The 15,657-nt window shown below is 51.2% G+C and overlaps 1 protein-coding gene across 1 annotated transcript; it reads right to left on the bottom strand.

Annotated features, from left to right (window-relative positions):
• Positions 1 to 1,556: 1,556 nt before the first annotated feature.
• TMEM185B (transmembrane protein 185B) lies at positions 1,557 to 4,637 on the bottom strand. The gene has a single exon (XM_005572928.4). The coding sequence runs from the start codon at positions 4,211 to 4,213 to the stop codon at positions 3,161 to 3,163; it is 1,053 nt and encodes a 350-aa protein (XP_005572985.1). The 5' UTR covers positions 4,214 to 4,637; the 3' UTR covers positions 1,557 to 3,160.
• Between the last annotated feature and the right edge of the window lie 11,020 nt (positions 4,638 to 15,657).

Here is a 15,657-nt window from a genome sequence, read left to right as displayed (position 1 = left end):
AATAAAAAAATAAAATAAATAAAAACAAATTTCAGGGTATTTGTAAAGCACAAGGGAAACAAATCATGGATGATCTGCAAGCAATTCCTTGCGATTTCTTGAGAACCATTTTGTACCACTGAGGTCATGGAGTGACAGCCCCCTATGTGGACTGTGCTTGTTCCTTGGCCATGCACTGCCTCACCGCACAGAGGTCACGCATGGCCATGTGTTGCAGCCAACAGAAAGTGAGCAGGGGCTATTATTTGTGCTTGCAGGATAGGGCTCGGCCTCTCATGCTTCTGCCATAAGAAAGAATACGGCCCAAGGTAAGCTGCTACTTTGACCAGGAACCCAGAATAGGGGATGTGTTGTGGAGCAGACCTGATCAGACCCCCGGCCTGGAGCATAACCTAGAAGCCAACTGGCAGACTACCCGAGAATGGGAATCTGCAGTTGTAGACCACCGAGATTTCTGATGTTGATTTGCAGCAAAAGCTGAGTGGTACATCACAGGAGAAATAGTTACAGAACTTGACATATGCTGAACGCTGGATAATCAGTGTTTCATGGCAGTTAGGTAAATCCCCAGGCACTGCTGAAGTGCTCTCAACCTCACAGACCAAACAACTTCCTACAACCTGTCACTTGTTTTTAACCTAATGGTCATGACAGCGGATGGCCTACCTGGTGAGAAAGCTTGTTTCCATACCAGACGTTGGCTCTCCAATACCAGATAGCCTGGGGGAAGAGGTTAAGATGGGCTGGGGGGTTGTGGGGGACTCCTCAGGTTGGGGAGTTTGCACCAGGTACCAACAAGCTCCTGGCCTGCAACTAGCCAGGAGGGGCCAGTGGTCCCACTGCAACCCCCAAACCTGCCTCCCAATTCCTCCAGCACTGCCTGCCCATGCACCTCTAAATCTTACTGAAATGAAAATCCATGTCTTTGAGATATTCTTTAGGGGTGGAGGGGAGGCACCGGGCTCCTGAACACAAAGATGGGCTTAAAGTTCTAGGTCACCCTGAGGCTAGCAGCATCCTTCCCTGCATTTTGCAAAAGCTGCACTGGGCTCTTTCCCTCTGTGGGTGTGGCTCACACTTCTCACTGTACAGGACACTTTGCAAGGGCAGGGCCACTTGCTCTCCACTGCACACCCACTGCCTAGCACCATGCTTAGCTTGGGGTAGGTCTTCAAGAAATACTGAGAAAATGAATGAATGAATGTATCCTTACTTATAAAAAGTCACATCCACTGCTGCTCAGGGCTGCCGGCTGGTATAAACTGCCAGTGTGTGAGAGGGCGAGTGAGCTCAGTCCCAGCCAACTAAGCCGAGCTGTAGCTCCCTCACGCATTCTGGGTTTTGTTGAGAGCATGTGTACAGAGCATGTTATTTTAATGCTTTATATAGGGCAAAAATAGTAAATTTAGGGTTACGTTTTTTTCTCCAAACCCAACAAGTTTGCCTCATGGTCAGGGCAAAGAGTGTAGAGTCCAGTTTAGATCATTTTTAGTAAGTTACTAATAAGAAAAGTGGACTCCATCCAATCTTCTCCACAGTAATAACACCAACATTCCTTTTTATTTTAACCTCCTTTTGAAAGTATTTATTTGTTCTCAGACGAACATTACTCTTGCAGGATCCGGCTTCTGCCCTGATTCCCTGGTGTACCACCAGCACCTAAAGAAACATTGTACTTGCCAGGTGCAGTGGCTCCTGCCTGTAATCCCACCAGCACTCTGGGAGGCCGAGGTGGGCAGATCACCTTAAGTCAGGAGTTCGGGACCAGCCTGACCAACATGGAGAAACCCTCTCTCTATTAAAAATACAAAATTAGCCAGGCGTGGTGGCGCATGCCAGTAATCCCAGCTACTCAGGAGGCTGAAGCAGGAGAATCACTTGAACCCAGGAGGCAGCGGCTGTGGTGAGCAGAGATTGTGCCATTGCACTCCAGCCTGGGCAACAAGAGTGAAACTCTGTCTCAAAAAAAAGAAAAACAAAAAGAAACACTGTACTCATCTACAAAGCGAATTTGAACTGTTGTTTCCCTATTGCTGACAGATGAAAGTTTGGACCTTAAAATGATACCTGCTTCTGTTGGCCACTTCTGGTTGAGGCCACTCTCTCCATCTTTCCAATGACAAGTAATAGCTTCACACTACAGCCAACTAATAGTTTAAGATTCTTAGAAATGGACAAACCACTTATTGCTTATTTCCAGTTACTACCTGTGTGGAAAAATGCAAGGTACTAAACAACTTGGCACTAAACAAAGGCACTAAACAAAGTAACTATGTCACTTTATGGCCTGGTACCACACTGGAGCGTGTCACAAGCTCCCAAGGGCAGCAGCCTCTTCCTCTACTAACGGGTACTACCAGAGACCTCGGTTACTAACACCTCAATATTAAGATCCATGGGATTTGCAATCCCTATAATTCATGCCTAGTACTTTGGTAAGATCCACACCAGGCACATATTGTTTTATGCAGTCTTTAAGGACATCTGCGACAGACACGTATCTTCACATGTAAGCTTTAAAAAATACTTTAACATAATACATGGTACTGCAGAAAACTAGAATTCAACATATTACACTGCTAAAATATTCATATAAATACTATATATGCATGGGTTCATTCCATTAGAAAAATTCACCTATCAGAATATTAAAGACCAGTATCAGCGAAGCCCAAGGAGAAGGTATTTTAACAGTAGGAACACTAAAAATATCAACTATGAGGTTTATAAACAAGTGGTGGGAAAGAGAATTCTTTACATTTGCTACTATGTCATAACAGGCACATTCTGAAATACAATTTTAGATTAGCAGTGTATAAAAATACTTTTTAAACAATACTTTAGATAGGTACAGTAGCACTTTAAACAAACAGCTGTGTAGTTATTCCTTTTGAGGACCTACTAAAACAATCCAACTTACTACCCCCGGCTACACCTGAAAGTGCGAACCTGGAAAGCAAGTCTCTTACCCAGGTACACACCACACACACCCACATACTAAAACCACCTCCATCTATGATGCATACTGATGAGGCGGTGATCTCAAACAGGGCGTGAGACGACAGTGTTTGAAGCCTGTTTCCATTTCCAGGTTTGGGATGAATGAACAAGAGGTAAAGGCAAGGTGGAGTCCGTGTGTGGCTGGGTCCTCTCTAGGAGTTTAATCTGGCATATCAATATTTAACTTGGGAGGCGGGGGAACGTACTTCCCAGGGCTCTGGGTTATAACTACTCTGGCCTTCTTTCCAAATATTGGAGCAATTTTCGGAGCTTCTGGAACTGATGTTTCTTCAGCATCTTCACTATCTTCGTGATGGAGATCATATGAAATGTTCCCATATTCTCTTAAAAATGGGAAAATTTCAAGCAGAAACTGACAGAAGTCTCTGCGAATGCCAAACCACCAATGATTGCCCCCCTTTCGCCTAAATGTTGTGGCCATTAAAGTTAGTAAGGAAAGCCAAAGGGGAACAAATATGGAGATGTAGGAGAATGTATTGTGCCCATCCAATCTGTGAACCAGCAGGACCTCAAAAGTGAGCAGGGGCACGACAATCGTTATCCAGCTGATGGCCATGGTCACATGTGTTCTTCGTTGCTCGGCAACCACATCCAGGGACCGCAGGAACAGGAGGGACCAGACGATGTAATAGAGGACGACCAGGCAAAGGAATGACATGAGGATCCACAGGGGCACAAACACCACCAGCCACGGCCAGTGAATAATCCTGTCCAGCTTTAGAGCGATGAAGATGAACTGCAGGATGTTGACCGAGCACAGGATCTCCAGCTCCAGCGATCTATCGTGTCGAAAGCCCCAGACGCAGGCAGCCACAGACACGGGGGACACGAAGAAGAGAGGCATGAAGACCAGCAGCCAGAAGTGGGTGCCCCTCTCCACCCTGTCACAGACCAGGACTTCGAACATGAGCAGCAGCAGGTGGATGCCCACAGCGATCAGCATGGCTTTGAACTCCACGCAGGCCTCTCCCTCGGCACGGTAGCGAGGGTTGCGGGCCCAAACGCCCGCGCCCACCGAGGCGCCTGCGACGACTAGAAGCTTCCACAACCATATGGGGGCAAAGACGGCCCAGTAGCTCCACTGGATGATGCCGTCCAGGCGGAGGGGCAGCAGCACCGAGAAGAGCAGCAGGCAGGTATAGATGAGGAACTTACTGGGGTTGAAGTCCTGGAACAGGCCCCTGGGGTTCATGGCGGAGGCCGCCGCTTGCCGGCCCGGGCCTACTCCCCCGCGACGCTCAGCGCCCGCGTCTCCGCGGCTCCCCTAGCCGCCGCCTCCCGGGCCCGGCCCAAGCCGGCTCCCGGTGGACCAATGTCGGGGCGACCAGGAGGAGGCTCCGAAAGGCGACGCAGAGAGGCCGGAACACGTGCGCGCGCGATCACGTGGCCTGGCCGGAAGCGCGCTAGGGTGTGGCGTGCGCGGGCACGGGCGGCGCGGCGGCTACCGACTGGGAGCTGCCTCGGCCCAGCCACCGCCCGCCTTCATTCCGTACCCATCAAGAAGGCACCTAATGCGTGTGGCGCCCGCAGGGGCCTGGCGCGCTGCTGACTCCCCAGGCGGCCCGCGACTTCGGGCGGACGCGTTCAGGCGACTCCAGGAACATGGAGGCGGGAGTGAGCTCACATCCTCCCTGCCGGCCTGGGCGGGCCCTGCGGGGGCGGGGCCGGGCGGAGAGGGCGGGGCCTGGGCGTTGGCATCTTTCTCCCCTCTGCCGGGATCCTCCCCTCCCCGCGCTCGCCGCTGCTCCCTGGGAGTCCGCCCGGGGCTAATGCGCCCGCGGTGAGGCTCCAGCGCCCGCGGTGAGGCTCCAGCACCCTGCGCGCGGCGTGGGGGAACGGCGCGTGCGCGAGCAGAGGCGGGTGGCCGGGCTAGTGCGCGAGTTTGCGAGCGAGGGAGCGGGTGCAGGTATGCAAGGCGATATACATGAGCACAGACCTGTGGGGGCCGGCGCAGGGGCGGCGGCAGCTCAAAGGAAAAGGCCCGCGCGTAGACCCAGTGCACGAGGTGGGGGGAGCCTTGCTTGGGATGAAGACTCGTGGGGCAGAACTCCGCCTGGCGGAGCAACGGACGTTTCTCAGGCTGCCTGCGAAGTGGCTGTGCGGAGATCCCAGGCGGCAGCGGAGCTCTTGTACCTGTCCCTCCCACTCCAGAGTGGAGGGTGCTGGGAAGGGTGTTCGCTTTTGTACCTGTCCCTCTCACTCCAGAGTGGAAGGTACTGGTGAGGGTGTTAGACGCCACTTGGCCCCTGGACAGCGTCCTGCGGAGCAGGGGAGGAAACTGGATCCAGACCGGGGTTGGGGGTTGCTTCCTGCTCCAGGTCACCCGGCAGGTTAGCAGAGAATGGGCAGGTTAGCAGAGAATCTGCAGGTTAGCAGAGAATCGCGTCGCAGATACAGGGCTTCTACCTTCACGTGTCTAGTCCTCATTTTGACTTATTTGGCCCTGTCTCCGTGTTATTCTCGCAGAACAATGTTTCCCTTTTCCTTTGGAAAAGGGTAGTGGACCAGAGGTCAAGAAATGTGGGTTCTTGTCCAGGCCCTGCCGCACATCAGCTGAGAAACCTAGGCAAATTCACCTCTTTCTCTCTGGGCCTCAGTTTCCTGGTCTGTGAAGTTGGGGGACAGACCTCGGTGGTGTCTAAGAGCAAGGCTGCAGCGGGTCTGTGATTTGGAGCACCTTTTCGCCCTCTGGCCAGCTGGGCAGACTCTGGAGGATTTCTACCTGTCTTCCCCGCTGTCCCACTGCTCAGCAGAGCCCTGGCTGCCCTCCTTCCTGCTCTCCCCAGTCACTCCTAGTCCTGTTTCCTGAAGTGGGTGTGGGATGTTGTAGGTCCTGGGCTCTGAAGTGGGACAGGCCATCAGAGGAATGCATCACCTGTCCGGGCCTCCGCGGAGTGGCCCTCCTGCACCTTCACAGCCCTGCCCCGGGCGGGCATGAGCAGGGCATCCAGGGTGTGGGGCGGACAGTCCCAGACCCGAGGCGCTCTCCACAACTTCACTTTACCCGCAGGCAATCTGTGGTCCTGGGGAAGGGAGTCCAGCTGAGTGAGCTTCACCAGCCCTCAGGCTCAGACATAGATGTGTCTGCACAGACTCTTGTTTCTGGGGAGCCTTATCTCCCTCCGCTCCTCCCCTGAACAGAGTTGCTCCAATCTGTTTTACACATTGGTCTTTTTTGTACTCTTTTCTTCCAAGAAGGATTTGTCAACTAAAAATTTGTAAAAGTGGAAACCTCTCTCACCAGTCCAACCTCTTCATCTGTGAAATGGGCTTGGGAAAGCACACGGGATTGTTTTGAGGGGTCGATGAATCAATACATGGGACTTTGCGCTTTTCATTTAGAGACGTGCAAGTAGTATGACCACACTAGGAAAGCGGAGCCCGTGGAGGGGAGGCGCTCCCGGCAGCACCCCCACCCCCACCCCCCGGTAGCTGGTGGCAGTCAGGTCCTCTGGACCCTGTGAGAACAGTCAGGAGTCCTTCCCAATTTCCTAAGTAGTCAGATGAACGCAGGGCCTCTGCTGCCAGCTTTGTGGCGAAAACAAAGCTCGGAGCATATTTTCCCACCTTGAGCTCCTCATTCAGAACAAGTGCACCCTCTCCATCCGAGAAGAGGGTATAGAGGTCATGGTGCAGTGGTGGCTCTGCTGCCCAGCTCCTGAGGGAGGGCAGAGCCAGCTTCCAGGCTTTTGCCACAGGGTCAGGGATACTGTCTGCCATCTGTCCCCAGCTGGCTTCCTTTGGCCTGCAGGCCTTGACCCTTCCCCCATCCTGTCGTGGGCATCAGACTCCCTTCTTTCCCTGTTTTCCCTGATGCGGCCAGTCTCTCAGGCACCTGCCTTTGTGCCTTTTATTTACCTGTAAAGCTAACATGGATTGTTTGCGATGTGCCAGGTGCTGGTGGCACAGCAGTCCCCGAGGCTGGTACACAAACCAAAGTGTGAATTCATTCACTTACAGATGGTGTGTGTGGGTGTGGTGCTCCAGGCCACCGGCGTGGGCCGCTATTCCCCAGTCAGGGTGTGTGGGGGCATGTGGCCCCAGAGGGCAGGGGCTCACATGGTTTGAAGGTCACTATCCTAAAGGATGGGGAAGTCCTGGGATGTGTCTCCACCCAAGCCTTTCTCCCCTGCTTGGCATCCTCGGTCCCAACTTTCCTGTCTGAGCTGATCCCGGCACACCTGGTGGCCAGGGCCCTTATGGTCCATGCACCAGCCCAGCCAGTGTGCTGCTACCCCCTGAGTGTGGCCTACCCTGACATGGCTTCTCTCTCCTTCCTGGGCACCAAGACCCAGGACAGGGCTTCAAGCCCTGAGTAACCTTCTCGACCCCTGGTGGACCAGTGACCCTTCTTTCACCTCCCACAGTATCTGGGTGTCAGAGGTGGGGTAGGGGTGGGGACCTTGTTCCTATCCTGGGACTCATTTCACTGGGTGTCATCTGTTTGGCCTTCTGTCCTTTGATGAGATTTGAGCTCCAGACACCCAGTTAGCACTTATATTAAGATATGTTTGAGAGACATTGGCTGAATGATTGAGTGAAGGAATGCATTCAACACTACTCATGACTGCGATGCTCCCGTCCCAGAGGAGATGCTCTTGTGGCCAGCGTACCACCGACAGCGGGACTGGTGTCCTTTCACCGCCAGCAACCTAGGCCCTGTTCCCTCCACTCTGCAGCCCAGGTGATCTTTCTTCTGATAGCTCACTGATGAGTTACTACCTCGGTAACCAATTGCCACAGATGTAGCGGTTCAAAGCAGCACCCAGTTACTGTCCCCCGTGAACTGAGAGTCAGAAGTCAGCATCACATGCCCTGCTGGTGCTCCACTTGAGTCACAAGGGAAGATCTGGGTGTGGGCACTGGGCGGTGAACCTGCATTTGTGCTCTGTGTTGGCAGGATGCAGTTCCATCGAGTTGTGGGACTGAAGTTCCTGTCTCCTTGCCCGCCATGGGCCTCGGGGTTCATTCTCAGCCCCCCATATTTCCTGACCTGTGACCTCCTTCAAACCCATCTTATGTCTGGAGTCTCTCTTCTGCCTTCCTTGCTTTAAGGGCTCCTGTGATTACTTTGGGTTACTCAGCTAACCCAGGATCACCTCTCTGTTTTAAGGTCAGCCTGTTAGTAACCGTAATTCCATCTGCAAATTCCTTAGAATTCGCTTAGTACCAGCGGTCAGGCCCAGCTCGGCTCTTCCTGCCCCACAACGGCCACTGCTCAGCAAGAGCTGAGCTGGGTCTCCAGGGAGAGTGAACCCTTGCCTGGCACCGTTCACAGCAGACCAGAGTGACAGTGACACCTGGGCATGGTCCCAGTCAGAGCAGCTGGAAGCTGGCAGGAGTTAGGTTTCCCATGTGGCCCTCTGGCTGCAGGACACGGGATGCCCTTGCTGAATGTCCTCTGAGGGGCTGGCCGGCTTGGGGCAGGGGGATGACCTGTGCAGAAGGCCCAGAGAAATTTTCCCTTGCGGCCGGATTTGTGGATTTGCTCACATCAGCTTCTTCACAAAAAAGCCACAGTCCACCTGGGCCTTGTGCCAGCCTCACTGCCTACCATTACCCCTTGGCCCCAGTCTCTAAATGAAGAGCACGCTGTCACCTCTACAATAGGCTCTTCCCATCTCCCTGCCTCCCCCACTGCCAGCACACACACACCGGTATGGTAATATGCCCGTGGGCAAGGACTTGAGTCACCCCGGCCCAGGTGGGAGTCCAGGCTCTGTGACCTTGACAGATGACAGCTTCTGACCCCAATCTATGAAATGGAGATAACCTCCCAAAACTGTGACGGCAAAAGGAAACAAGGTAGGAAACCTACAATGCCTCCACTGTTCCCCCCAGTGGTGGCTGTTGACGGCCTCAGCAGCAGCTCGGGTGTCCCCTCCCTCAGGTCCCACAGGGTATCATCGTGTTTGCTCATCTGACTCTCTGGACTCCCTGTGACTTTCTCAAGGACAGGGACCCATCTCTTATCTCTGTTAGCACAGGCCCGTACATGGTAAGTGAACCTGGAAAGTGCGTGCGGGCAGGAAGGCAGGCGCTGAGGTGACACCTCCTGTGGGCTGAGCAGCAGAGCACAGGAACCTTCCCGAGACAAAGCAGCTTGTCTGAAGCTCACAGGTCCCAGTGTTACAGGGAGGTGCTGCTGGGCTGGCATTAGGACCTCCTGGAGCATGACAGCCCCTCACGCTCGCACGTGGCTTGTTTATTCAAAGCACTGTATCATCTGGAGCTCACTTCAGAGGCTGAGGTAGCAAAGCACTAACCTCATTTGACAGATGGGGAAACAGGCCCAAGACCACAGCCGTGGTTCTCTGCTAACTCTGCAGCTGCAGACTTTCCACAGGGCCCTGCTGTTGGCCAGGCAGGCGTCCCTGCCCCGTTTATCAGCTCAGTCTGGTGAGAATGGCTCCCTGAAGAGCCAGCCTCTGGCTGGGACCCCTTGAGAGTTAGGCTCCTGTTTTAGCAGCTTTTTCTTCCCTTAACCCGAGTATTAATTTAACAAATACATATCAGGCATCTTCCCTGTGCCCCAGACCCTTGTCCTGGATACACATGTGGCAGTAGACTCTTCAGGTGGCTTCTGCTGTGCTGGTCCCTTCTCAGTTGAGGTGTCACCTCCTTCAGGGTCACCTCCCTGACCACCCCACCCAAAGTCATTCTCTCACTTGCGCCTCCTTGTTTTATTTCTCCTTTTCTTATATGGTCACTTTAGAAAAAGCTGGAAAATGTGGACTCGTTTAAAGAAAGAAAATGCTGTAGTCTTACCACCTACAGAAAATCACTGTGAACGTTTTACTGTCTTTTTCCTTCCAGTCGTTCTACTCGGCGGAGATGTCATCCTCCACATACCCATTTGATTCTGCGTTTTTACTTACGGTTAATTCTAAGACTCGCTTCACATTGTAACATCTCTGGATCCTGCACTGTACAGTAGCTGATGTTTCACAGGCACTGCCAGTAGTGTTAACATTCAGCTCTTTCTGGAGCTTGTATTTGTTTCTGCCAGTCACCTGGGGCACTGCCAACCTGACATAACCTTCAACTTAAATTCAGTTACAGCATTTGCTTGAGGTGTTTCCCGACCATACGTTAGTGCAAAATCAGACTCAGACCAGCGTGAGTACTGGCTTGTGCACGTCCTCAGGGACGGTTTTGTTCCCTCCCTGCATCCGGCTCCATGGTTGGGACACTGGCTTTTTCTGCCTGACGATGCTGCTTATCATTCTCCTCACACCAAAGAAATAGCCCTTTAGGATCCCAGCTTTACTTAGACCTCCCTTATTAGATAACCATTCTGGGTATTTTTTAATTCTTTAAAGTTATGTGAAATGGTGGTGTGTTTTCTAATCAACAGTGTCTTAAATGTGATAAAATGCCATAGGTAGAAACACTTCTCAGATTTCCATCAACATGTGAGCATCTTTTCAATGGCCCCACAATATTACATTAAGGGTAGCACAATACTTTATTCACCCATTCCGTTGTGTATTTGAGTTAGTTCCGTTCTTTTATGAAATGAAGGGACTGTGCTCTATCTCACGGCTTCTTTGCATCCAGATTGTTTTTAAGGGTAGATTCCCAGACATAGACGCACCATGGTGAAGGAATGAATACAGTAGTTCCCCCCTTATCTGAGGTTTATCTCTCCAAGTTTTCATTTACGTGCAGTACACCGAGGTTTGAAAATATCAAATGCAAAGTTCCAGAAATAACTCCTAAACTTTAAATGGCACTCTGTTCTGAGTAGCATGACAAAATCTTGCTCCATCTAGCCTGGGACGCGACCCCTCTGTCCACACCGGGCGTGCTCCCTGGGCGGTCACATCAGCTGTCGTCAGATCACGGTGCTTCTGTTCAGGTCACCCTTGTTTGACTTAATAATGGCTCCAAAGCACAAGAGTACTGTGCCTCATTTACAAATTAAACTCTATCGTAGGCGTGTATGCACAGGGAAATACATAGTGTATATAGGGGTTTGGTACTATCTGCGGCTTTGGGGTCTTGGGACATATCCCCTACCGATAAGGCAGGACAACTTCATTCTAAAGACCCTTGACACATAAAGCCTAGTGTGTCTTTAGAGGTTGATTTTTTTTTCCTGTTTTTTGAGATGGAGTCGCTCTGTCACCCAGGCTGGAGTGCAGTGGCCTGATCTTGGCTTACTGCAACCTCCACTTCCGAGTTCAAGCAATTCTCCTGCCTCAGCCTTCTGAGTAGCTGGGTGGTACTGGTGCACCACTATGCCCAGCTAATTTTTGTATTTTTAGTAGAGATGGGGTTTTACCAGCTTTTCCAGGTTGCTCTCAAACTCCTGACCTCAGGTGATTTGCTGGCCTCGGCCTCCCAAAGTGCTGGGATTACAGGCATGAGCCACTGTGCCTGGTCTTTTTTGTTTTGTTTTGTTTTTGTTTTTTGAGACGGAGTTTCGCTCTGTCGCCCAGGCTGGAGTGCAGTGGCGCGATCTCGGCTCACTGCAAGCTCCGCCTCCTGGGTTTACGCCATTCTCCTGCTTCAGCCTCCTGAGTAGCTGGGACTACAGGCGCCCGCCACCGCGCCCGGCTAATTTTTTGTATTTTTAGTAGAGACGGGGTTTCACCGTGGTCTCCATCTCCTGACCTTGTGATCCGCCCGCCTCGGCCTCCCAAAGTGCTGGGATTACAGGCGTGAGCCACTGCGCCCGGCCTGTGCCTGGTCTTTTACTCTGTTTTCTGTCTTATCTTTGAGGAAATGGAGTCAGTGCCCGCCACCCCCCCCCGAGTTGGTGTGTGAATCTGCCTGTATTGATAGCAGCTGGCAGAGCTTATTTAGCAAACTCCACAGGGTTGAAGAATTAAAGAGGCTGAAATCAAAGGTAGACTCAAGTATAGGGCTGTAAAATATTAAAAGTCAACTAAAAACAGGGCCAGTTTTGACATGTTTGTGAGTGTGCACAAGCAGAGGTAGGGGTTTTCCAGGCCAGATCACAGCCTGCAAATGTTATGAACAACACAGTAAGCATTCGGATCATTTAATTTGAGGCATTCAAATATAATTAAATGTAATTAATTCAAACTAATTTTTTGTGGAGTGAGTGGGAAGCTTCCTGAATTATGGAATTAGGCAATCCAGGTGTCAGTTGTACTTAAGTTGACATTACTAAAATATTTTCAGAAGTTTTCATGGACAATTTAAGTTTTTTCTCCAGTCTCATTTGCGCTCTTAATTTACTCAGCAAAACATTATCTTCTTGGACAAAGGTCATTCCCAGCCTGGCTGTCACCTGGCTTTGTCATAAATTCCAAGAGATTGTGATGTGGACAAATGATGTGCTGCTTGCGTCAGAAACAGACATTTGTAAAATTGTAATCCCAATTTCACTCTGGGTTGCCTTTCCTTCTTCCATTGCCTGGGTGCAAAGCAGCAAAAATAAATAAATAAATAAATCCCTCTGCACGCCACCGAGAGTCAGGCCCGGGAGTTACCCCATGAACAGTGTGAGGCTCCTGACTTGAAGGAGCATCTAGCAGTACAGGAGACAGCACAGCCTGGTGACCCGGGGACCACAGGAGCATGGCCCTCCCCTGTCAAAGCTGACTTCTCATTTCTCAGGACAGAATCCATATGCTTTACCGTGCCCTTCAAGACCCTGGCTGACCGGCCGTGGTCCATCTCCCTGGCCTTACCTCACTGCCCACTGGACTCCTGTGGCCCCCTCAGTTTCTCTCTGCTCCTCAGACTCCCGGACTGGAGCTGTTGCTGCCTCAGGGTGTTGCTTTGTGTGTTTTCACAGATGCGTTTAGGGGAGATAGACCTAAAAGAGTCTGGGCAACATGCGCAGCCTCCAAGCGGTTCGTTCACTCATCACTCAGCTGCTATGACCAGACTGCCTGTCTGCTAGTGCCTGGTGGGTACCAAGCCCTGGGGAAGGAAGCAATGCCCTGTGGCCGTTGTTCCCAAGGACTGAGCACTCTTCTGTGCAGTTAAGGTACGCAAACATGAGACACTGAATAACCCTGAAAGAGACAAGGAGAGGACCAGAGGTCACTGGGCTGAATATGATGAAAAGTCAACTAAAAACCAGAAAAAAAATTAAATAAAATAAATAATAATTAAATAAACATTGGAAATAAGCTATAAGGCAGCGATTGGGGAGAAGCTTGTGCTCTTGGCTGCAACAGAACCCGGAGGAGACCACTGCTGAGAGGGTGCCCGGGTGTAGTCAAGCATGGGCCAAAGAAGGGACCACCTGGGTTCAAACTTGGCCTCGTCATTTCAGCAGCTGTGTGTCCTTGACCAATGGCTCAGCCTCTCTGAGTCTAGTTTTTCTCATCTGTAAAATGGGGATAATATCTACTTTGCAGGATAGAGGTGAGATAATAGAGATCGAGGCCTGGCACACTCAGTAGATACCCACATGGGCACGTACTCGCCTCCCATGCCCCACCCTGTGCTGCTATAGAGGAGAATGCTGAGGGAGATCTGTGCTTGAGCATAACTAAGGACACCTGAAATTATGTAACCAGGTGACAGACATTCATTCTCCACCCTGGGACTGGTTCTGCTTCATAAATTAAGGGACTCAGGGTGGCCCAGAGGTCCCCAGATGCAGGTCCAAGTGCAGCACTGCTGGCTATACACAGGCGGATTCTTGGGCCTCACCCCAGACTCACCAAGTCAGAACCCTTGGGGGTGAGGCTCAGAACCCATTTTTGTAAGTCTTCCCAGGTGATTCCAAGTACAGCCTGGTCTTCGCACCCACACAGCCAGACGGTCCCTGAAAAGCTTTCTGAGCCTTTGCAGTTGGTGTTTCTGGTCCCATCAAATGTGCTGAGCAGCGTGGGTCTGGTTCAGTGTTCATCCCCCACTTTCATCAGAGACAGGGGGGTTCTCTTACTCCTCACGCGTGGGAGGAAGCCGCAAGCGGAGACAACTAAGTGGAGAAATCAATCTCTAGCAGCTGCTTGCTGCCTTGCTCTGGAGGTTGTCTGTGAGGAGGGGAAACAGCTAACTTCCAAGACCTGGGGTGCTTTCTCCCCACCCATCAGCTGAATGGAAACTGAAAATGAGCCTCCGAGGCTGGAGATCCGTAACAGGATTGAAACCTTGACAAGCAATCCCTGCTCACGTGGCTGCTTTCCACCTAAGAAAGAAAATGAAACTCCTCAGAGTTCCTGCTCTCGTAAGAACATAAAAATTATTTACTGTCACTGAGGTTCTTTCCAGATTGCCCCAAACAGCCATAACTTTCCCAGTTTTATCTGGCGGGTATTTGGGGTGGTGAATTGCTGTTCACATAGTGCATTCCTATTGCAGATCCAGCGTTACTAGATTTTCCCCGTGAAGACAGCTCATCTCTTGAGTTCTGAGTGCTCGCAACAGAGCAGGGGAGTGAAGAAAAGAGGTTCTCTCTGATTGTTTCTTTTCTTTTCTTTCTTTCTTTCTTTTTTTTTTTTTTTTTTTTTTTTTTTTTGAGACGGAGTCCTGCTGTGTCTCCCAGGCTGGAGTGCAGTGGAGTGATCTCGGCTCACTGCAAGCTCCGCCTCCCGGGTTTACGCCATTCTCCTGCCTCAGCTTCCCAAGTAGCTGGGACTACAGGCGCCCACCACCTTGCCTGGCTAGTTTTTTGTAGTTTTAGTAGAGACGGGGTTTCACCGTGTTAGCCAGGATGGTCTCGATCTCCTGACTTCGTGATCCACCCATCTCGGCCTCCCAAAGTGCTGGGATTACAGGCTTGAGCCACCGCGCCCGGCCTCTTTTTTTTTTTTTTTTTGAGAGTCTCGCTCTGTCGCCCAGGCTGGAGTGCAGTGGCGCAATCTCGGCTCACTGCAAGCTCCGCCTCCCGGGTTCACGCCATTCTCCCGCCTCAGCCTCTACGCTAAGGACTGGGACTGCAGGCACCTGCCACTACGCCCAGCTAATTTTTTTTTTTTTTTTTTTTTTTTTTTGTATTTTTAGTAGAGATGGGGTTTCACTGTGTTGGCCAGGATGGTCTCAATCTCCTGACCTCGTGATCCACCCGTCTCAGCCTCCCAAAGTGCTGGGATTACAGGCATGAGCCACCGCGCCCGGCCTCCCTGATTGTTGCTAAGTGGGTGCTTTAAAAACCTCAGTAAGAGCCTGGCACAGTGGCTCATGCCTGTAATCCCAGCAATTTGGGAGACCAAGGTGGGTGGATCACCTGAGGTCAGGAGTTCGAGACCAGCCTGGCTAATATAGTGAAACACCGTCTCTACTAAAAATACAAAAATTAGTTCGGCGTGGTGGCACACGCCTGTAATGCCTGCTACTTGGGAGGCTGAGGCCGGAGAATCACTTGAACCTGGGAGGCAAAGGTTGCAGTGAGCCAAGATTGTGCTATTGCACTCCAGCATGAGCAACAAGAGCGAAACTCTGTAAAACAAACAAACAAACAAACAAAACCTCAGTAAGAGTGGAAGTGGTTTACAACTATTGGTGCCATGACAACAGATAAATCGGAAAAAGGGAACTTCAGGAACAATGTGGTCGGGATGGAGGTGTTGGAGGTTGTTTTTTCTTTTAATTAACAAAAAAAAACAGGAACACATTTAGAAGTAAATAGAGGGCCCAATTTTCTCTTTTTGGTCTGAAAGGGGCTTCAAAAAATTGTTTTCAATGTTAAACAGAATAGCAATG

This window comes from Macaca fascicularis, chromosome 12 (assembly GCF_037993035.2).
Source record: "Macaca fascicularis isolate 582-1 chromosome 12, T2T-MFA8v1.1".
NCBI classification, from domain to species: Eukaryota; Metazoa; Chordata; class Mammalia; order Primates; family Cercopithecidae; genus Macaca; species Macaca fascicularis.
The sequence above is the reverse complement of the archived record's forward strand: the minus strand, read 5'-3'. Positions and strand labels throughout refer to the sequence as shown.

Bases quoted from the DNA above. Each gene is read 5' to 3' on its own strand.
- TMEM185B (XM_005572928.4), bottom strand. From the start codon at position 4,213: ATGAACCCCAGGGGCCTGTTCCAGGACTTCAACCCCAGTAAGTTCCTC.